Source organism: Rhinoraja longicauda, chromosome 5 (genome assembly GCF_053455715.1).
Source record: "Rhinoraja longicauda isolate Sanriku21f chromosome 5, sRhiLon1.1, whole genome shotgun sequence".
NCBI classification, from domain to species: domain Eukaryota; kingdom Metazoa; phylum Chordata; class Chondrichthyes; order Rajiformes; family Arhynchobatidae; genus Rhinoraja; species Rhinoraja longicauda.
Genome location: NC_135957.1, coordinates 60338169 through 60362270, shown reverse-complemented (window position 1 = coordinate 60362270; position 24102 = coordinate 60338169). Strand labels below are relative to the sequence as shown.

General features: G+C 41.1%; 1 protein-coding gene across 1 annotated transcript; it reads left to right on the top strand.

Moving 5' to 3' along the window:
- Positions 1-1749: 1749 nt before the first annotated feature.
- Positions 1750-23141, top strand: gprc6a (G protein-coupled receptor, class C, group 6, member A). The gene is made up of 6 exons (XM_078399625.1): positions 1750-1961; positions 8634-8937; positions 11353-12201; positions 13835-14038; positions 19365-19488; positions 22060-23141. The coding sequence occupies exons 1-6, from the start codon at positions 1750-1752 to the stop codon at positions 23139-23141; spliced, it is 2775 nt and encodes a 924-aa protein (XP_078255751.1).
- The last annotated feature ends 961 nt before the right edge of the window (positions 23142-24102 follow it).

The following is a 24102-nucleotide window of genomic DNA, read 5'->3' as shown; positions in this document are numbered from 1 at the left end:
TGTGAAAATGGTCACGTGATTGAAATCTGGTGAGACCTGAGCTGAAGGCAACTTCATGCCCATGTAGTTTGACCTTGAGAAGATAAGATGGCTGGGAACAACCATTTTGCAAAGGAACTGTAAGATGAGAATGAAAATATGAGCAGGCAACATAATTAAGAACTCCCTAGCCTGATAAAGAACGAAGATGCATTTTGTCGATTCAGCACTTGGATGAGTGATTACTTGAAATGATTGACTAGAACTGTGAGAGCCTTGGATTGGAACAAAGGCTTCCTTTAAGAGTTTGAAGTAAAAATTTGTTTAAAAGAAAGGCGGTCTGTGACTTCAGCAGTGACAATCCGGGAACAACCATCGGAAGCAGTAGGCACCTGAGTTTGAAATTCAAAGAAGAGTACCCTCTACCAACAGAGTGAATCTGCCCAATTCTTTCATGGTAATATTGTAATCCAAGTCATGAGTTTTATGCAGTTATCAGAAGTCAATGGTTTGCATGCATGCTTAAGTAACTCCAGTGTTAATAAAGATTAAGTTGTACTAAACCTTGGTTTAGAGTCTTTTTTTCCAACATGTCAGTTGATACCCTAGAAAGGTAATAGGGTCAACACTAGTGTGCTGGATAGTGTTTGTGCATGAAGATTACGGGTTGGCATGGACTAGGTGGGGTGAAGGGCCTGCTTCCGTGCTGTTTCTCTAAACTACAAAAATGCAAATGGATGGCTATGAATTGATGGACCAAACATTTTGACTAGATCTATTGCTAATTTTTCTTCGGTTTGATAAGCACATCTTCAGAGCTTCATATCAGGACTAATAAGAAAGAGGCCACAAGAGTAGCTTTTAAACAACAGAAAATCCAGTCCAGGATTCCCTTTCCTCAAAATTTCCCTTTGCTACACTTTCTGCCCGATATCCGTCCAACATTTCAGAACATTGGAGATGGGGTGAATGACCCACTGATGCAGGCAGGACACAGACAGTTGGTTGAAGAGTCCTGCTGGTTATGATCAAGCTGCAGCAAGTTGGTGAGGATCTATCTGCAAAGCTATCAGTTTTCGCATGATAACTGGCTGCCAAATAAAATATACATGACTGCTCACCATGCATCAGTGATAACATCTCACTTAAACAAAATGAAAACATTGTCAAGGCAGCCACAAATTAAATTAGCCATAAAACTCTTCCCACAATGACAGTCCACAGCACAAATACAAACCCTATCCTTTCCCTCACTCCTTTCCCCCACGCAAACAAGAAGCCCTAATCTATCTCCGAACCCTCGACCACACCAAGAACAGCGTTAGATCCAAACCTCACCCCTTCTTTCTTACTGGCCAGTCCTGATTTGGTTTTCCTGCCAAGAAGCTCTAATAGTGCTCAGTTCAAGCCTGAGTAAATATGACTTTAGGATGTAATTAATGTCATTGTGGTCCTGCCAACATGTGGTGAGTTTGTCCCCCCTTAAGGTTTGGCCATTTTATCAGTCGAAGAACAACTGAGTAAAACACGGTATGAAACCATGATGTAACACCTGCATAATGGTGATCCACAGGGCACTTTTGATTGACACAGATAGGTTTTGCGCAATCCAGGGAACCTACCTGTCACACCAATTGGAAAGCTGAAACACATTTAAGTAGGGTGTGGTTGAATGTTTGCTACTTGGTTTCCTATGTAACCGTGAGATACCAGGAACTTGTGAACTCTGCCAAAGTAAATGCAGCCTGTCCTAACCACTCCAATCTGAAAATGTTAAAAATGCTCAGAAACGTGTTTCTGTTTCAATTTTTGTTTGTGGTGTGCACTTTGTCAAACCAAACTCCGAGCACCTGTGAAAACATGCATGACTCCTACAATATTGAGGCTCCGGGAGATATCATCATTGGAGGTCTCTTTCCAGTCCATGTCAAGATTGAAACTTCGGTGGATTTCAAAAAACCTGAGGGTCAAACATGTAAAGGGTAAGTAACTAATTGATTCACAGCTTTAGTAAAGGTAATAAGTACTTAAGGTGAACTAAAGTTTGTATGGCATGAGAAATAACTCATCTAAATTAAAGGAGTAATTCATGGATTCATACAATGATGTAAAATGAGGAGAGTTACAAACTTGTTTTTTTAATATACTCATACTTTTACAGTGAAAAGGGAAGAGGAAAGCTTTTAGTACAATGCAATATGTTCTGAAACGCAAGTAATTATTTTGTAGATTGGCATTGTTATAGTCGCTTAGAGCCAGTGATACAAAAATAAATTTAACTATCGGGAAGACTAATTTTTACTGTGTCAAATCAAAGAAATAATTATGCCTTACCTATAGCAATAAAGATTTATATATTTTTTAAAAATCTATTCAAAACTGCCAAGCTTTCATTAGCGCTTGTAGGTAATTATGACTTTTCCTTGGCAGGACAGTCACATAGGGGAACTATGTAAGAATATGTTAGAATTTTTTAATTAACAGAAAACATGTACTGTATGTTTAAGTGAGAAATCTGAACGCCCATGAATGACTGTATCATAGATCAGTAAGGTTACCCATCCCCAGTTTAGCCCTCAACTTATTATTTATAAGTCCAATGAAACCAAATAGATTATGTGATCACTTCAGAGACACGTAAATGTAAAACATGTGGATATAGGTTTGTTATTTATCTGTACCCACTTTGCAAGTGTTCAATCTTGACAATGAATGCTGTAATTGGTACTTTTAAAACTCTCACCTTTGTCTTCAAATCCCTCTGTAGCCCCTTTTCATCATATTTCTGCAGTCGTTTCCAGTGTTACTGCTCTCTGAGAACACATTGTTCTTCTCGTAGTAGAAGCAAGGAACTGCAGAAGCCGGTTTACAAAAGAGGACACAAAGTGCTGGAATAGTTCAGCGGGTCAGACAGTATCTCTGGAGAGCATGGATAGATGATGTTTTGAGTTGGAACCCTTCTCCAAACTGGGGATGGGGCAGGGGGGAAGAAAGTTGACTCCTCTCACTGTCTCCAAGTCAAAGGTGTATCTGAGGCAGCTGAGTCAGGCAGAGAACGTCACAGCATTTCAGCGAAGAACTCAAAAAACAAACAGCTGTGGACAGTGGCAATTCCCTTCCCTGAAGTCCCTGCCTTCCATGACCATGTCCACAGTAAATACAGATTAGTATTAATTTAAAATCGGGCCCATCTTCTATGACATTAGACAACCTCGCTGATCGTTAAAGGAACCTATTTTTAGTTTAGTTTAGATTAGTTTAGAGATAGAGTGCAGAAACAGGCCCTTCGACCCATTGAGTCCGCACCAACCATCGATCCCCATGCATTAGCACTATCCTACACAATAGGGACAATTTACAATTTTTACCAGAGCCAAATTAACCTACGTTTGGTCCTAGCCGTCCTTCCCTGACACGCCTTCTTCTTTCTCCTGATCAGAGCTTCAGTATCTCTCATCAGCCAGAGTTCCCTAATCCTGTTAAACTTGCCATCCACTCTAACAGGAGCATGTTGGCCCTGAACTCTACCTATCTCACTTTTAAAAGTCTCACACTTGCCAGACATCCATTTACTTGCCGGCAGCCTTTCCTGATCTACCTTTGCAGATTCCTTTCTAATGCCCTGAAAATCCAAGTTAGGACTTTAATTTATGGATGAGTCCTGTCATTTTCTATAATTATTATAAAACTATTAGAATTGTGGTTGCTGGTTCCTACGTGCTCACCCACTGTGACTTCAGCCACTGAGGAGGGCAAGTGTTGTCTTCTCTCTAGAAGGCCAATTGTGTATTGCTTGAGAAAACATTCCTGGATACACCTTACAAATTCTGCTCCATCTAATCCCTGGCACGGTGGCACAGCGGTAGAGTTGCTGCCTTATGGTGCCAGAGACCCAGATTAGATCCTGACTACAGGTCCTGTTTGTATGTTCCCCCCGTGACCTGCGTGGGTTTTCTCTGGGTGCTCCAGTTCCCCCATACTCCAAAGATGTACAGGTTTGTAGGCTAAATGGATTGGTAAAATTGTAAATTGTCCCTAGTGTGTGTAGGATAGTGTTAGTGTCCGGGGATCGCTGGTCGGTGTGGATTCGATGGTCCGAAGGGCCTGTTTCCACGCTGTATCTCTAAACTTAACTAAACTAAACTAAAAAGCTACTTATGTTTGATTATGGACCCACCCAATTGGACCATTCATGTCTTTATTACTGCATCTGACTGTGGCGGAATATTTGATAGACATTTTAGTGCTCTCTACAATGAACCGTTACCTGAGGGATACTATGTACCATCCCAGCACGGATAACATATGTGTAGGGAGGAACTGCAGATGCTGCTTTATACCGAAGATGACACAAAATGCTGGTGTAACTAAGTGGGTCAGGCAGCATCTGTGGAGAAAAGGAACAGGTGACGTTCCGGGTTGGAACCCTTCTTCAGACCTTTTCTCCAGGGATCACATATGCAATATGTAAAATAAATGTTGCTGTTCTGCCATGTTGAAAGAGCTAAGATGATCGATCAAAGCAAGACATGCTCATTTAACTATAAAATGTCAGAAGAAGGGTCTCGACCCGAAATGTCACCCATTCCTTCCCTCCAGAGATGCTGCCTGTCCCACTGAGTTAATCCAGCATTGTCTATCTTCGGTTTAAACCAGCATCTGCAGTTCCTTCTTACATAAAATGTTAAGTGCCTGATGCAAAGCTGATATTTCACCAGACTGGGCAGCAATGTGCATATAGGAAAGATGTTGTCAAGCTTGAAAGGGTTCAGAGAAGATTTACGAGGATGTTGCCAGGACTAGAGGGACTGAGCTACAGGGAGATGATGGGTAGGCTGGGACTCTATTCCTTGGAGCGCAGGAGGATGAGGGGTGATCTCATAGAGGTGTATAAAATCATGAGAGGAATAGAACGGATAGATGCACAGAATCTCTTGCCTAGAGTAGGGGAATCGAGGATCATAGGTTCAAGGTGAAGGGCAAAATATTTAATAGGAATCTGAGGGGTGACTTTTTCCACTTAAAGGGTGGTGGGTGTATGGAACATCCTGCCAGAGGAGGTAGTTGAGGCTGGGACTATCCCATCGTTTAAGAAACAGTTAGACAGGTACATGGATAGGACAGGTTTGGAGGGATATCGACCAAAGGCAGACAGGTGGAACTAGTTTAGCTGGGCCATGTTGGCCGATGTGGGCAAGTTGGGCCGAAGGGCCTGTTTCCACACTGTATCATCTATGACTCTTTCAAGGAATAGCTTTTTGTTGCATATTTATCCCATGTTTGTCATTTTAATGGGGGCAGCATACCAACCTTATGCTACCATCTGGAAACCACAATTGCAATGTTCATTAGAGTGTAGAACATAAAACAGAGAAAAGTACAACATAGGACCAGGCTTCAGCCCACAATGTCTGTGCCAGATCTGATGCCAAGATAAACTAGTCTCATTTGCCTGCACATGATCCATATCCCTCCATTCCCTTCATAAATATGTGTTTTCATCTAAAAGCCTCTTCAATACCACTATCGTATCTGACTCCACCACCACCCCTGACTGTGGGTGCCCAAGTATCCACCGCTCTCAGTGTTAAAAACTTCCCTGCACTTTAAACTTTACTCCTCTAACCTTAAAATATACAATACAATACAATATATCTTTATTGTCATTGTACCCAGGGGTACAACGAGATTGGGAATGCGCCTCCCATACAATGCAATAATTTAGGTAATTTAGACAGCAGCAACCCAACGAAACGAAACGAAACAGTTGTAACAGTTTTTAGACAGGGTAAAGTGCAAGTTGATCTATGCGTTGTGGCCATCCGGCTCAGCAGGACCGGTTCATAGCAGCTATGGCCCTGAGGATGAAGCTGTTCCTGAGTCTGGAGGTGCGGGCATAGAATGCCTTGTATCGTCTGCCCGATGGAAGGAGTTCGAACAGACTGTTGCAGGGGTGTGAAGAGTCTTTGTGGATGCTGGTGGCTTTTCTGAGGCATCGTGTGTTGTAGATGCCCTCCAAGTCTGGTAGCTGTGTTCCGATGGCCCTCTGAGCTCTATGGACTACCCGCTGTAGAGCTTTCCTTTCTGCCTCCGTGCAGCTGAGGTACCACACAGGGATGCCATGCGTTAGGATGCTCTCTATGGTGCAGCGGTAGAAGGTCGTCAGCAGCTGTTGGGGTAGACCAGACTTTTTCAGTGTTCTTAAGTAGAACAGTCTTTGTTGTGCCTTCTTGACCAGCACAGCAGTGTTATTGGACCATGTTAGGTCCTCCGAAATGTGAGTGCCCAGAAACTTGAAGCTGGACACTCTCTCCACACTGTCCCCGTTGATAGAGATCGGGGCATATTCCCCGTTATGTGACCTACGGAAGTTGATGATCAGCTCCTTGGTCTTGGTGGTATTTAGGGACAGGTTGTTATCCGAGCACCAGTCCGCCAGGTTCTGCACCTCCGCTCTATAGTTTGTTTCATCCCCGTTGGTGATCAGCCCGATCACCGTTGTGTCATCTGCAAACTTGACAATGGTGTTGGTGTCGAATGCAGGAACACAGTCGTGTGTGAAGAGGGAGTAGAGCATGGGGCTCAGAACACAGCCCTGTGGTGTGCCGGTACTCGGGGTGATAGTGGAGGACAGGTGCGGGCCCATTCTCACTGCCTGCGGTCGTTCCAGCAGGAAGTCCAGGATCCAGTCACATAATTCACATACCCTCTCGTCTTTGACATTTCCACCCTGGAAAAAAGATTCTGACATTTATTAGCTGAATATTCTAACGGAATGGCAGGGGGGGGGAAACGACAACACAGTGACGAGCTGACTGCTACATTGCACCACCCTGTAATGTTTGAAACTAGGTCACACCTATTCAAGGAAAAATTTGTCCTGACGAAAGCTGGCAGGTACTTTTCATGTGAATCAGGTGTGGAAGGCTGTGAATAATAAAATTGTAAATTCTTAGGATTTAATTTAACGAAAGATAAATCATGATTGGATGCCAGGGTAGACTCGATGGACTGAATGGCCTAACTCTGCTCCTATGATTTATATGTGTATATATATATATATATATATATATATATATATATATATATATATAGGTAGGCCATTCAGTCCATCGAGTCAACCCTGGCATCCAATCATGGTTGATCTATCTATCATTAAATTAAATACTAAGAATTTACAATTTTATTATTCACAGCCTTCCACACCTGATTCACATGAAAAGTACCTGCCCGCTTCAGTCAGAACACATTTCAAAGGAAATAGTAAAGCATCAATAACGACCAAAAGATTTCCATTTCACATTAGAGCTGCACCCACCAGCTCATTTAGCGAACAAATGCAGGAACAAATGCAGGAACAAAAGCTATAGTCGATTCAGTTCTGGCATTAACATACTGAAGGGAAATGACTGAATTATGGCTATTTAAGAATATTTTAAGATCCAAAGAGGAGCCTTATAAAGTTGCCAGAATAAGCAGCAAGCCTTAAAATTTGGAAGTGGTTGAGCAAAAATATACCGTGGGATTGATTAAGAGAGCAAAAATATAATGCAAGAGCTAGCTTGCAAAGAATATAATAATGGACTGCAAAGGCTTCGTCAGCAATGCAAAAAATAAAGATTGACAAAACAAATATGGGTCCCTTACGGTCAGAAATGGGAGATTTTGCGATGGAGAACAAGGAAATGGAAAAGCAATTTAAGAAATACTTTAGTTTTGCCTTCACAAAAAGGACATAAATACGACTACCTAGAATCTAATGTTTTTAAAAAACAGTGTTGGAAAAATATCTTCAGTTGTAGATGAAAGGAGACTGCTGAAAGGAGAAACAAACTGCTGGAGGAATTCAGCGGGTCAAGCAGCATCTGTGAGGGAGAGCAAACATCAGTGGTTTGGGTTTGATGTTGGGTCTCAACCCAAAACTGGCAATTCCTTTCTGCCCACAGATGCTGCTCAATCGCTGAGTACATCCAGCAGTTTGTTCTTTTGCTTCAGATTTCCGCATCTTCAGCCTCTTCTGGCCCCATAAAAGTTCAATGTCACAATTACCTAAGCAAACGAGAACTAGAGGTTTAAGGTGTGAGGGGAAAGATTTGATAGGAACCTGAGGGACAACCTTTTTCAATCCAGAGGGTAACTGAGGAAGTAATTGAGGCAAGTAACGTAACAATTTTAAAAATACATTTTGGCAGGTACATTGACAGGAAATGTGTGCAAATGGGATTAACTTCGTTAGGGCATCTTGGTCAGCATGGATGATTCATAGAGTCATAGAGTGATACAGTGTGGAAACAGGCCCTTCGGCCCAACTTGCCCACACCGGCCAACATGTCCCAGCTACACTAGTCCCACCTGCCTGCGTTTGGTCCATAACCCTCCAAACTCGTCCTATCCATGTGTGAGCTGGACCAAGGGGCCTGTTTCCGTGTTGTACGGCTCTATGACTTTGAACTGTCCAACAGACGTGAAAGATTGTATACAATTGAAAGTTCTTTCTAAAGCAAAGTCTATCATAATAATAATCATCTGAGCAAATGTTATACTCATTATCAAAATAACACTAGAAACAATGGTGATGGTATTGATAATACTGTACATCCAAAGCATCAGATTGCAATTATTGTTTCTACCTAATTACACTCTCTAATTTTCAGGTTTGATGTGCGAGGTCTGGTAAAAGTTCTTGCCATGATCCACTCCATAGAGAAGATAAACAATTCAACTCTCTTACCTGGAATTAAACTGGGATACAAGATATATGACACCTGCACGGAGCCAACAATGGCATTGAGAGCAGTCATGAAGTTTCTTTCTAAAGCCAACTCGTCAGACAATTGTGTTGAAGTGCACTGTAATTATACAGATTACATGACAACAGTTAAAGCAGTGATAGGACCTGCTACATCAGAAGTTAGCATTTCCGTAGCACGGTTGTTGAACATAAACCTTATGCCTCAGGTAATCAAATTATATTCATTGAATCATTTCAGTTTATATTTAACTGTAAAGTATTTATTCACCCTGCTTCTCTCAATTTATAGTCATGCCTGATTTTGTTCATGTTTAACGAAAATTATGGCAGAATGTGGTACCATTTGTATGAACAGAGGCACAGCATGTTAACATTTAGAAAGGGGAAAACATATTAGGCTGTCTTTTCTAGTGGCCTCAAAAGTGACATATTTCTTAATACCTGATCGTAGACACGCCAGCCAAAGGAAACATTATCCCTGCAACTAATCTGTCGAGCCCTAAAAGAATTGACTACATTCCAATGAGATCATTTCTCATTTTGTTGAAATCAAGAGAATACAGGCACAGTCCCAATGCAACAAACTCACCATTCCAGGAATCAAAATGGTGAGATTTCCTTGTGCTCCCTCAAACACACTTCTAGCAGTAGGGACACCATACCTGTTGGTACACAATATTCCAGATGCAGTCTTGTGTCTAAATCCCCTTGTAATCACTGGCCAGCATGCCATTTGTTTTCCAAATTACTCATGATGCATGCGATTCACAGAATATAGAATAGTACAGCACAGCAACAGGGCTTTCAGCCCACAATGTATGTGCTGAAGTTAAATTCTTGTACAAGGACACCCAGGTCTTTCTGAAAACCAACTCTCACCATTTTTAAAAAAACGCTGCCTTTCTATTTTTTTCTACCAGGTGGGATGATCACATATTCCATCTCCCCCTCACTGAAATCCCCCTGCCTCTTAGCATCCTTCTCATAGCCCACAATGTCATTCTGTGTTGTAACATTAACAAACCTGACCTGTTATACTTGACCCCCTCCCCAATCCTCCTCATTTAAGTCATTGCTAAAATAGATTGTAAACTGTTGGACCCCAGCACTCATTCCCGAGGATCATCATTAGTCACAGTCTTCCAACATAAACGTTTCCTGTATATTTCTATTGTTTTCTATCTGTTAAATGATCTTTTAATTATGCCAGTATTTTATCCCCAGTAACATGGCCTTTAATTTTGTGGAACAAACTCTTAAACATATGCCTTATGGAGGATAGGCTGGAAGTCCAAACACATTGAATTGGTTCAACCTTATTTATCATATCATCATATCATATCATATCATATCATATCATATATATACAGCCGGAAACAGGCCTTTTCGGCCCACCAAGTCCGTGCCGCCCAGCGATCCCCGTACATTAACACTATCCTACACCCACTAGGGACAATTTTTACATTTACCCAGCCAATTAACCTACATACCTGTACGTCTTTGGAGTGTGGGAGGAAACCGAAGATCTCGGAGTAAACCCACGCAGGTCACGGGGAGAACGTACAAACTCCTTACAGTGCAGCACCCGTAGTCAGGATCGAACCTGAGTCTCCGGCGCTGCATTCGCTGTAAAGCAGCAACTCTACCGCTGCGCTTTATTTTAATAGTTACAAACTCAAAACCTCTAAAAGATTTATCAAAGATGATTTACCTTTCATAAATCTATATTGACTTATTAATTATATTCCTATGTTATAAGTGCCTTGAAACCACTTCCTTGATAATGGATATTGATGTTTTCCCTACTACTGGTGTTAGGCTATCTAATCTGTAGATCCCTGTTTTCTCTCTCCCTCCTTAAATAGTGGGATTACATTTTCTACCTTCCAATCAGTGGAAAACATTCTAGAATTGGTGCAATTTCAATAGATGACAACTAATCCAACCATTATCTTCATGGCCACTTCTTTCAAAACCCAGTGATGCAGTTTATCCTAAGGAATTATACTCTTTCAGTCCCATTAACTTCTCCAATTCAAAATTTTCACTCATGCTAAATGTGAGCTCCTCATTCACTCAACACCTGCACTGCCCTGCCATTTTCAAGAGGCTATTTTTCAAGAGGTTAGTTTAGTTTAGTTTTGAGATATAGCGAGGAAACAGGCCCTTTGGCCCATCGAGTCCGAACCGACCAGTGATCCCTGTACATTCACACTATCCTACACACACTAGGGACAATTTTCCATTTATACATTTATACCAAGTCAATTAACATCCAAACCTGTATGTCTTTGGAGAGTGGAAGGAAACCGAAGATCTCGGAGAAATCCCACGCAGTTCACGGGGAGAATGTACAAACCCCGTACAGCCAGCATCAGTAGTCAGGATCGAACCAGGGCCTCTGGGACTGTAAGGCCTACCGCTACGCCACCGTGCCACCCCAAATTATGCGAATCAAAATACACATATATTTAATATATCTCCCATTTCCTACTCCCCCATATAATTTCTCATGACCTGGTCTGTAAGAGACCCGAGTTACTATTTTTTTCTTTTTCTTTACCAGAAATATAAACTTTAAAGTAAAAAACTTTGATTTTGACTGTTTGAATCTTTTACAGATCAGCTACTCGGCTTCTGCTAAAATTCTGAGTGACAAAACTCGATTTCCTGCATTCCTGAGAACTATTCCAAGTGACACCTTTCAATCTAAAGCCATGGCCATGCTGGTTCAAACCTTTGGGTGGAATTGGGTGGGGACTATTGCAAGTGATGATGACTACAGTCGGTCTGGAATAGATAGCTTCATTTCTGAAGTTGAGCACCATGGTGCATGTGTGGCTTTCCAAGAAATTATTCCATATTATTCATCTGATCAGATAACAACCTCCCGGATAAAAGAAGTGGCAAACACTATCATCAACCGAACGCGAGTGAACGTCATTGTCATGTTTGGTAGAGCCTCCCATGTCATTGAACTGTTTGAAATATTAAATACTCACAACATAAGCAAAATTTGGATTGCCAGTGACAGCTGGTCAAGCAACAATAATATCACTCGTTTGGAAAAAATTCAGAACATTGGGAAAATTATTGGATTCACATTTAAAAGTAGGAATATTTCAAAATTTCGAGATTACGTGAAAAAATTGACACTTAATTCGACAGGTGTTAACACATTTCTGAAGAAATATTACATGCTTTATAACTTTTGTACAGACGAGGAAAACGAAGATCTAGACTCATGTATTTCAGATGAAAAATACCTGCTCAAATATAATGAACATCAGGATATGAGCAATGGCAAGGAATTGCAATACATGGAAAATGGCTTTCTCCTGAATAATATTGAGCCAGGTGTTACTTCCAGCATTCAGTGGTCAGTGTATGCTCTGACACATGCACTTCAAAATCTGTTAAAATGCAATGAAGGAAGTTGCCGTAGATCATTAGACTTTGCACCATGGGAGGTAAGCCTTTACCTTAAAGTATAACGAATAACATATTCTCACTTGCAGTTTAATTCTTGTACAGTTTCCCTGTAGATCCCTGTGTGTACTACTATAATTGAAATAATATTTTATGAAGCAAAGTGTTGTGGCCCCCTCTTCTGTATGGTACAGGAAGATTACCAGTATTTGCACCAAAAATGAAATGATTAATATCCAACAAGTGTTTCCTGCCCTTACTGTACATTAATATTTTGACACCTGGAGAAGTGTTAGCATGAGGTATCTTAAGGATGGCTTTACCAGAATTGCTCAAGGGTGGCACGGTGGCGCAGCGGTAGAGTTGGTGCCTTACAACGCTTGCAGCACTAGAGACCCGGGTTCGATTCCGACTATGGGTGCTGTCCGTATGGAGTTTGTACGCTTTCTCCGAGATCTTTGGTTTCCTTCCACACTCCAAAGACGTACAGGTTTGTAGGTTAATTGGCTTGGTATAAGTAAAAATTGTCCCTAGTGTGTGTAGGATAGTGTTAATGTGCAGGGATCGCTGGTCAGTGCGGACTTAATGGGCTGAAGGGCCTGTTTCTGCGCTGCATCTGTAAACTAAAAAATATTCAGGTGTGATTGGAATTATCTTCACTTATAACATAACTCCTCTCACAACCTGCTGAGATAATCTGGGCAATTTGTATCTAAAACAGATTCTCTAGTTCCAATTAAATTTATTTTGATTAAGGTCAATCAAAAGACAGAGAATTTGAAATGCTGTCACTTCATCTGTAGATACTGTGCTGTTCAAGTTCATTGAAAATCTGATCACGGGTTATTTGTGCACTGATATACAATTTTAGGCATTCAATAGCACTCCCCGATGCAAAGGACTCACCTGATGTCAATCTGTGTACATTGTACAATTAGTGGTGATCTTGTGATTTTGTATCACAAATTGACTGTAAGTAAAGTCCACGGTACTCAGATATAGGAGCAGCCCTTCACTGGATCTTACAGGCTGCATCTAAAGGGGCAAGTCCCTTCCAGAGCTATCCCTTGTTGTGTACTCCAAGGCTTTTCCAGGAAGCAGTGGCAGGAATGAATTGCAGCAGTGTCGTGCTTTGTGATAGTTTTGAGGCTATTGTGCAGTTTCTGTACACAAGGCCTGGAATCACAAGATAATTGGCCCTTTATACATTGTGCAGTATCACTCCTTGGAGGTTAAGCACCAAATTGATATGGGTCCCCTGGGCAGCAATGTTTCACCATGTGCTTTCATATGGAATTTCTGGGCCAGAAACTTTGAATTTGTTATCCAATTAACTGACAAACTGAAGTTTGCTGAAAAGATCAGTTGCAATTAGTGCTGATTAGTGACATCACCATATAGGAAAATCACAATATCATTTTACTGATTTTCCCAAGTGAAATCTGCCTTTAATTGCTCACTTCATAATTCATACCTAATTACAAAGGATTACAAGTTATTCTGTGGCTTCAAAGAGTTGTTTAGATTTTATACGTTACATTGTTAATATTAATATTAATATATTAAGCAATAATATTTGATTTTGATTCACTTTATTAGAAAACTATATCAACCAAAGCAATATTCGCTGAACAAAAAAATGATTATTACTTTAGTCCTTGAATTTTATTACAGTTATTGAAAGAACTGAAGAATGTGAACATAACTAAAGAGGGAAATAGAATCCAATTTGATTCTTTTGGAGATTTTATCTCTGGATATGATATCCTCCTGTGGAAACCCATCAAAGGCAAAATGGCTGTTGGTCACATAATTGCAGAATATGATATACAAAAGAATAAATTTATAATTAAAGATTCACGTTTCAATGACTTCAAGGTAATTTTCTATCATTCTTAACTTTTCATTATATATTTAAGTATAGACCACAATGATTTCACCAAATATATACCTAACTTGCTTATGGGTAGCATCATAAATGCACATGTTAACAGAGTGAATAGATGAATGTTTCAACTCCCTTGTTCACTTCTTCAGACACACTCCTGCTATAGTCACTCCTTATGCTCTCTAAACCTCTTCCTCTGTATAAACTGTACAGGCAAATCCCTTGATCGTGACTCTCTCATAGCCATTGCATTTATCAACAAAAACATCTTTCCTATATCCTTCTTTCCTTCCCCTCTTTTCCATTTAGGCAATCCCTTAAGATTGAGGATGGTTTGCTACCACTCCAGATTTGTTGGTTACAAAATGGTTGTGGTGGCCTCTGAGGCCAATGGGAGAACAGGAGATTCTTCCATAGATGGGGCAGGAGATGACTGAGGGAACAGGCCAGTATATAGGTTATGAGGTAGTCTTCTGCTTCTGCTGATTACACAGGGCCTTCGTATCTTCCCAATGTAAGGTCTTGATGTTCTTTCAACTGGCCCAAATGCTCCTTCTCCACCTTGAATGATCATAGTCCAGGAGTTCTTGGGCATGCTAAGGGATGTTGCACTTTTCAGAGGAAGCGTTGAGCACACCCTTGAGTCTTTTTCTCTATCCGTCTGGTAGTTTCTCCCCAAAGCTGAAGCTTGAAATAGAGTCTCTCCTTCAGAAGATAGACACAAAATGTTGGAGTAACTCAGAGGGACAGGCAGGCAGCATCTCTGGATGCTTCCTTCTAGAAGCAATGGGTGACGTTTCGGGTCGAGACCCTGTTTCAGACTGTTTTCAGGTGTGAAAACGAGAGATCAAAGGGGACGAAGTTCAAGGAAAATATAGAATAAATCTTAACGAGCTTAACATCGTGGTTGGAAACTAACTAGAGAGTATTCTGAGGGATAGGTTATAAAGGCATTTGGACGGGCAAGGGCTGATTGGAAATAGTTAGCATGGTTTTGTACATGGGAGGTCGTGTCTCACAAATCTGATTGAGTTTTTTGAAGGTATGACAAAAAAGGTCGATGAGGGCAGAGCTGTAGATGTTGTGTACATGTATTTCATCGAGGCATTCTAAAGGTTCCGCACGGTAGGCTGCTCTGGAAGGTTAGATCTCATGGGATCCAAGGAGAGATAGCTGAATGGATAGCAAATTGGCTCCATGGAAGGAAACAGAGTGTGATGGTGGAAGGTTGCTTCTCGGTCTGGAGGCCTGTGACTGGAGGTGTGCCTCAGGGTTCGGTGCTGGGCACTTTACTGTTTGTCATCTACATCAATGATTTGGATGAGAACAAACAGAGCAGAGATCTAGGTGTGCAGGTGCATGGTTCCTTGAAGGTCGAGTAGCAGGTAGATAAGGTGGTCAAAAAGGCTTTTTGCACATCAGCCTTCATTATAGACAATAGACAATAGACAATAGGTGCAGGAGTAGGCCATTCAGCCCTTCGAGCCAGCACCGCCATTCAATGCGATCATGGCTGATCACTATCAATCAGTACCCCGTTCCTGCCTTCTCCCCATACCCCCTCACTCCGCTATCCTTAAGAGCTCTATCCAGCTCTCTCTTGAAAGCATCCAACGAACTGGCCTCCACTGCCTTCTGAGGCAGAGAATTCCACACCTTCACCACCCTCTGACTGAAAAAGTTCTTCCTCATCTCCGTTCTAAATGGCCTACCCCTTATTCTCAAACTGTGGCCCCTTGTTCTGGACTCCCCCAACATTGGGAACATGTTATCTGCCTCTAATGTGTCCAATCCCCTAATTATCTTATATGTTTCAATAAGATCCCCCCTCATCCTTCTAAATTCCAGTGTATACAAGCCCAATCGCTCCAGCCTTTCAACATACGACAGTCCCGCCATTCCGGGAATTAATCTAGTGAACCTACGCTGCACGCCCTCCATAGCAAGAATATCCTTCCTCAAATTTGGAGACCAAAACTGCACACAGTACTCCAGGTGCGGTCTCACCAGGGCCCGGTACAACTGTAGAAGGACCTCTTTGCTCCTATACTCAACTCCTCTTGTTACGAAGGCCAACATTCCATTGGCTTTCTTCACTGCCTGCTGAACCTGCATGCTTCCTTTCATTGACTGATGCACTAGGACACCCAGATCTCGTTGAACTCCCCCTCCTCCTAACTTGACACCATTCAGATAATAATCTGCCTTTCTATTCTTACTTCCAAAGTGAATAACCTCACACTTATCTACATTAAACTGCATCTGCCATGTATCCGCCCACTCACACAACCTGTCCAGGTCACCCTGCAGCCTTATTTCATCTTCCTCACAATTCACACTACCCCCCAACTTAGTATCATCTGCAAATTTGCTAATGGTACTTTTAATCCCTTCGTCTAAGTCATTAATGTATATCGTAAATAGCTGGGGTCCCAGCACCGAACCTTGCGGTACCCCACTGGTCACTGCCTGCCATTCCGAAAGGGACCCATTTATCCCCACTCTTTGCTTTCTGTCTGTTAACCAATTTTCTATCCATGTCAGTACCCTACCCCCAATACCATGTGCCCTAATTTTGCCCACTAATCTCCTATGTGGGACCTTGTCGAAGGCTTTCTGAAAGTCGAGGTACACCACATCCACTGACTCTCCCTTGTCAATTTTCCTAGTTACATCCTCAAAAAATTCCAGTAGATTTGTCAAGCATGATTTCCCCTTCGTAAATCCATGCTGACTCGGAACGATCCCGTTACTGCTATCCAAATGCTCAGCAATTTCGTCTTTTATAATTGACTCCAGCATTTTCCCCACCACTGATGTCAGACTAACTGGTCTATAATTACCCGTTTTCTCTCTCCCTCCTTTCTAAAAAAGTGGGATAACATTTGCTATTCTCCAATCCACAGGAACTGATCCTGAATCTATAGAACATTGAAAAATGATCTCCAATGCTTCCACTATTTCTAGAGCCACCTCCTTAAGTACTCTGGGATGCAGACCATCAGGCCCTGGGGATTTATCAGCCTTCAGTCCCATCAGTCTACCCAAAACCATTTCCTGCCTAATGTGGATTTCCTTCAGTTCCTCCATCACCCTAGGTTCTCCAGCCCCTAGAACATTTGGGAGATTGTGTGTATCTTCCTCAGTGAAGACAGATCCAAAGTAACGGTTTAACTCGTCTGCCATTTCTTTGTTCCCCATAATAAATTCCCCTGCTTCTGTCTTCAAGGGACCCACATTTGCCTTGACTATTTTTTTCCTCTTCACGTACCTAAAAAAACTTTTGCTATCCTCCTTTATATTATTGGCTAGTTTACCCTCGTACCTCATCTTTTCTCCTCGTATTGCCTTTTTAGTTAACTTAGTCGGAGTATTGAGTATAGAAGTTGGGAGGTCATGTTGCAATTGTATAAGATGTTGGTGAGACCACATTTGGAATATTGTGTATCATCTTATAGGAAATATATTGTCAAGCTTGAAAGGGTTCAGAAAAGATTTACAAGGACTAGAAGGATGAACTACAACAGAATTTTAAAATGAAATTTGCATTGTCTTTAAACTTTTCTTGACACTTTCAAGCATGGTAACTTGGTGGCGTTTGACGTTTAAACACCTAAAAATTACAACAATAACTATTCTTAGACACTGTCAATCTCAGAACAAGCTAATTACAAATGAATGAAATTCACTTTTATACAAAACATATGTAAAACAATTTTACAGTGTTATTTGCATTCAGCAGTTTTTTTTTACAAACATTGATAGTTAGCTACTAAGGAACCAAGGGATATGGGATTAGTGCAAAGAGGCGGTGCTGTGGTAAAAGACCATCTGGGATTTTGTTGAATGTCAAGGAAGGCATCACGTACCAAATGGCTTGTCCTGTTTCTATCTCTTCCTAAAAATCCCAGAAACTCAAGCTGCACTAAATACAAATTGCAATTACAATTTCACAGTCAATTGTCTATTTACATAAATTGCCTGCTATTCAAATACATGGTTGACCTGATTATAACCTCAACATGATTTTCAATTGTACTTAAATAACCTTTCACCTATTATCAAGAATCTTCCTACTGCCATTTTAAAGATATTCAAATACCCTGTTTCCACTGTCTCTTAAGGGAGTTCAGGGGGTTAAACCATATTTTAAAATAGGCATGATTTTGACTATAAAAGGCACAAAATGCTGGAGTTACTTAGCAGGTCAGGCAGCATCTTTGGAGAAAAAGAGCACTTTGTGTAGAGGTCCACGCATTGTGTAAACACTCTGTTCCATAATTAACCGATACAGTTCCGTTGCTCACGCACGCATCAGGTTAATATTTAACTACTACCGTCGCTCGTGCGCACACCCGAGTTAAACTCCAACCACCAGACCTTTGATCTCACACACATCCGACGGCCCGCCTCCCTGACCCCACGATTGGTCGGCCCGCCTCCCTGACCCCACGATTGGTCGGCCCAGATCACACCCGGTCCACGTGAGAGCTCGAGCCCGACAAACGACGATTCAATACCAAAATGGCTCAACCCACCACACTTTGCATCTTTTTTTTCCAGAGATACTGCCTGACCCACTGAGTTACTCTTGCACTTTGTTTCTTGTTTTGTAAATCAGCTTCTGCAGTTCCTTGTATCTGATGATTTTGCCTCGTAGCCTGGTAACTGCACTCTACACTCTATCAATAACGCCAATAAATTTATCATGCCCGATTTCCATTCATTAAAAGGTACCAATGAAATTCACTTTTATACATAACATATGTAGCATATACAACTGTAACATAAAATATACAACTGTCCCCTGAGCAATACATTTCTAAACACTAATGTGCCCAGTCTAAGCCATGGAAAGAAACAAGTCAATAAGCAAAACTATTGAGTTATTTATTGATGATGCAAATATTGCTAAGAATATGACGCTATTTTTTTATTGAGAGGAATTGATAATCAATCTTTATATTATTTATTTTGCGAAGTTGTTCTTAAGTAACTGATTAAAGCTTGCGATTGTTCAAAGAATGCAAGCTATAATTTTCCATTCATATTCCACATTTTCTCATTTGTTTAAATGTTTTATTCTCTTAGAAAGAATCCTTCAAAAAGATTGTGCATTATTAGGCTACACTGGCCAACGTGGTCTCAGTATATTCCAAACAACATTTGCCGAAAATATATAATGTATCTCCTTTTTAGTTTCAAAGTTAATATTGGCTGGCACATATCATGCCTAGTTCTTGGCATAACTAGATTACATTTTGTAGTCATTGACTTTTCTGACATTTCTAAATATTTGTTTTCATTCCTTTAAAGAAAGTGGTATCAGAATGCTCTAGCCACTGCCAACTGGGACAACTGAGACTGTCATCCAAAGGTCAACACACGTGCTGCTATGATTGTGTAAGCTGCAGTTTAAATACGTTCTCCAATACAACTGGTAAGGAGTAAATGAATTAATCTGCAAAATATTTGTCAAGATACACAAGGAACTGCAGGTGCTGGAATTTTGAGCAAAATGGTGGAGTAACTCAGCAGGGTGGGCCACCTGTAGAGGGAATAGATAGGTAAGGTTGTGGATCGGGACAATTAGACAATAGACAATAGGTGCAGGAGTAGGCCATTCGGCCCTTCGCGCCAGCTCCGCCATTCACCATGATCATGGCTGATCATCCAGATCAGCATCCCGTTGCTGCCTTCTCCCCATATCCCTTGACTCCTTTATCTTTAAGACCTCTATCTAACTCTCTCTTGAATGCATCCAGAGAATTGGCCTTCACTGCCTTCTGAGGCAGAGAGTTCCACAGATTTACAACTCTCTGAGTGAAAAAGTTTTCCTCATCTCTGTTCTAAATGGCCTACCCTTTATTCTTAAACTGTGGCCCCTGGTTCTGGACTCACCCAACATTGGGAACATGTTTCCTGCCTCTAGCGTGTCCAATCCCTTAATAATGTTATATGGTTCAATAAGATATGAGACTGATTGTAGTTGGGGGAGGGGGAGAATGCTGGAAAACAGGAGGGGGGGGGGGGGAGAAACAAAGCCTGGCAAGTGATAGGTGGTACAAGCGAGGGAGGTATTATTGGGCATATGGATGGAGCAAGTGACAAAGGCTAGAGATTAAAAAAAGGAGACAAAAGGGTGTCAGATGAAGAGGGAAGAGTGAGATGTAATGCCAGAGGGAAGCAGGGGCACAGTGGGGGGTGGGGAGGGGTGAAATAGAGGGGCAATCTAGTAGAAGAAATAAGTGTACACTAGGGTTGAGGAGGGCACAGAAAAGAGAGAAGATCTAGGGAGTATTATTTAAAGTTGGAGAATTCAATGTTCATACTGTTGGGTTGTATGTTCCCAAGTGGAATATGAGATGTGGTTCCTCCAATTTGCATGTGGCCCCACTCTGGCAATGACGGAGGTCCAGTTCCCTATGGTATCTATTTGTAAAGTCACAACTTACACTATAGTCGTAGAATTACACAGCACAGAAATATGCCCTGCATCCCATCTCATCCAAGCCGACCTTGCTCATCTACACCACTCCCATTTTCCTGCATCAAGATTGTATCCCTCTATGCTTTGCCTATTTAAGTGTTTGTCCAAATGCGTCTTTAAACCTCGTTAAACCTTCCAATTTCATCTGATTCCACCAACTCCTCTGGCAGAGTGTTCCAGATATCAATTGCTCTCCATATCAAAACATACTCTCAGCTCCATTTACAGTTCTTTTTTCTCACTTTAGTTGTTAAATACAAAAATCTACAGAGAGGGATAATATTTTTGATTAACCATCTTTCCAACTATGAATTCAGTGGAAGCAATGGATGTATAGTGTATTCCCAATAATATTCTGTAGCTCATTACCCAAGCCATTGTGATATACTGTTCTTCTTGTTAGCAAAGTTATTAAAATAGTAAACAACTCAAACACCATCATTTTCTATACAGATCGCTTAAACCTAATCTATTCTGACACATTTTCCTTCCATGCTTCCCATTGCTATTCAAGTGTCCACCAACCTTGCTCAAGAAGGCAATACCAGTAACAGTGACTGCATTAGGATATTTATATAAGAAGGGTATCACAGTCAATCATCTCCAAAAGTAAACTCATTTGTTTTCCGGAAAGAATACCAATTATAATCTGCGCTACCTCATTTTCTAAAGCAGGGGAACCGAGACTCATATTCGCATTTCAGCCAGTTTTAACTAACTTCATCCAGGTCAGCAGAAAGCGGAGATGGAGCCTGGGATTTTCTTTGAACTTCTCCTTTGGTGTAACAAATTTTCTATTGAAATCCATCTGGAGAGAGTACAGAGGAGATTTACAAGAATGATCCCAGGAATGAGTGGGTTAACTTATGATGAGCGTTTAACAACACTGGGCCTGTACTCGCTGGAGTTTAGAAGGATGAGGGCAGACCTCATTGAAACATACAGAATAGTGAAAGGCTTGGATAGAGTGGATGTGGAGAGGATGTGTCCACGAGTGGGAGAGTCTAGGACTAGAGGTCGTAGCCTCAGAATTAAAGGATATTCCTTTAGGAAGGAGATGAAGTGGAATTTCTTTAGTCAGAGGGTGGTGAATCTCTGGAATTATTTGCCACAGAAGGCTGTAGAGGCCGTCAATGGATATTTTTAAGGCAGAGATAGATAGACTCTTGATTGGTACGGGTGTCAGGTGTTATAAGGAGAAGGCAGGAGAATGGGGTTAGGAGGGAGAGATTGATCAGCCATGATTGAATCGTGGAGTAGACTTGATGGGCCGAATAGCCTAATTCTGCTCCTATTATTTATGACCTTATCACCTTATTGTAATAGCCCTTAGAATAGTATAAATCTTTCTAATAATTGTTATCTTAAGAGTGTATGAGTGTATGACTTACCTGTTCCTTCAGAAAATTCATTTATCCGTAAATCCCTTAGGTGGACTGCTATAAAGTTCTTCCACAAAAGTGATATTTAACTAAATAAGCTGATATATTAATTGCTGTTTTCTTTAAACTTTAATTTCAGATGCGCAGCAATGTTTCCATTGTTCTGAGGATGAATGGGCTCCAACTGGAAGTGCCTCGTGCAACAAAAAAGATGCTATATTCCTTAAATGGACAAATGAATTTTCTATAGTATTGCTAATCTTTACAGCCTTTGGAATTGGTTTAATCTTGGTCATAATTGTTATCTTTATCAGGAACATCAACACACCAGCCGTTAAATCCAACGGTGGCATCTTGTCGTTCATTATGCTCTTCTCTTTGATGCTGAGCTTTGCAAGTGTCTTCTTTTTTCTTGGAAAGCCAAATTATCTAACCTGCAAATTCAGGCAGTGTTTATTTGGCATCAGCTTCACTCTCTCTGTTTCATGCACTTTGACAAAATCACTTGCAATACTCTTCGCATTTAACTTTAACCCAGCTAATCAAAAATATTTGAAGACTTGCTATAATCCATGGCTCATCATCGGTATTTGCACAGGATTTCAGGTTATCATTTGTGCACTGTGGTTGATTTTTAATGCTCCAAGAGCCGACAGGGATATTAGAATACTTCCAAGAGAAATGTTGCTGGAATGCAATGAGGGTTCTTATGTGGCTTTTGCTGTTATGTTGGGATACATAGCTCTTCTTGCCCTGATTTGCTTTATATTTGCCTTTAAAGGTAGAAAGCTGCCAGAAAATTACAATGAGGCCAAGTTTATTACATTTAGCATGCTGATTTATTTCATTTCATGGATTACTTTTGTACCTGTCTATGTAACCACGAAAGGTCGGTTTCTGCCAGCTGTGGAAGTGGTGACAATTTTATCTTCCACCTACGGGATATTATGCTGCCAGTTTTTCCCTAAATGTTATATCATTTTGTTTAAAAAAGAATATAACACCACCAGTTCATTTTTGAAAAATCTCTATGACTTTTCACTGAAAAGTTCAAAGAATATTTCTAAAAGCCAAGTTTCTGCACAATCATCGTTTAGCTCCTTTCCTCCCTTGTCCATCAAATGTAACAGCTTCCAAAAGTTAGATAACATAAATCGTAATTCTTTCATCGAGAGCAACAGAATGAAATGGATTCCAAGAAAGCGATTTTCCAGTTTATAATTGTTCAATTGATGAAACAGATTTCTACTCAAAATAGTCAATCCATATTGAGGGGTAGTTATCTAGATTTGAGCGTATATTGTGGTCCGTTCATTTTTGGCCACTGCAGCACTAATGCACTTTGTTACTTTTGAGCACTGGAAGCTCAAGGTGATGGTTTATCCGAACTATGTATTGTATCTTTGTGATGGAGCCAATACCCATACATCATTCATTTATTTCCATACATCTCAGATACAACATGTTAGATAAAGATGAGTAACAATTCAAGATGTTCATCAGCATTCTCTCCAGTTTACTTACATTAGTCAAAAAGTAGACTTTGGCTTCCATCACCCACAACTAAAGAACAGCATGTCATATCATCAGATCATCTCAGGGCAGCACAGTGGCGCAACGGTAGAGTTGCTGCCTTACAGCACCAGAGATGTGGTTTTGAACCTGACTATAGGATATGTCTGCACGGAGTTTGTACATTCTCCCCATGACCCATGTGGGTTTTGGCCGGGATCTCCGGTTTCCTCCCACACTCCAAGGACGTACAGGTTTGTAGGCTAATTGGCCTGATATAATTGTAAAATGTCCCTAATTCCACCAGGTGGCACCGTAATGGCAGCCTCGCCTACAGTCTGTCTGTCTTTTTCGTCTTTTTTTTGTTATTTTTGGTGTGCTTAGAAAGTATAAGTTCTCTGGTTTGCTTTATGTGGGGGTGGGCGGGAGGTTTGGGGGAAACTTTTTTCAATCTCTTATCTTGCCGAAGCTGCGATTGTTTTCCGGATCATATCTCCGATCGCTCTGCGGCCTAACATCGTGGAGCTGGAGGCCTTGCTCGGGACTGACTTTGAGCCCCACCGTGGGCCGTTGACTTACCATCGGAGCCGATTCCTTGCTTGGGATCGACGCTCTAACCGTGGCCTGCAGACTTTAACATCAAGGAGCTCGCAGTCTCGGGTAGAGACCG

Excerpts from the sequence above, each read along its gene's own strand:
- gprc6a (XM_078399625.1), top strand. The coding sequence starts at position 1,750 with ATGTTAAAAATGCTCAGAAACGTGTTTCTGTTTCAATTTTTGTTTGTG. Across the intron at positions 8,938-11,352 it reads ACATAAACCTTATGCCTCAG|ATCAGCTACTCGGCTTCTGC; the intron begins GTAATCAAATTA and ends AATCTTTTACAG. Across the intron at positions 12,202-13,834 it reads TAGACTTTGCACCATGGGAG|TTATTGAAAGAACTGAAGAA; the intron begins GTAAGCCTTTAC and ends ATTTTATTACAG.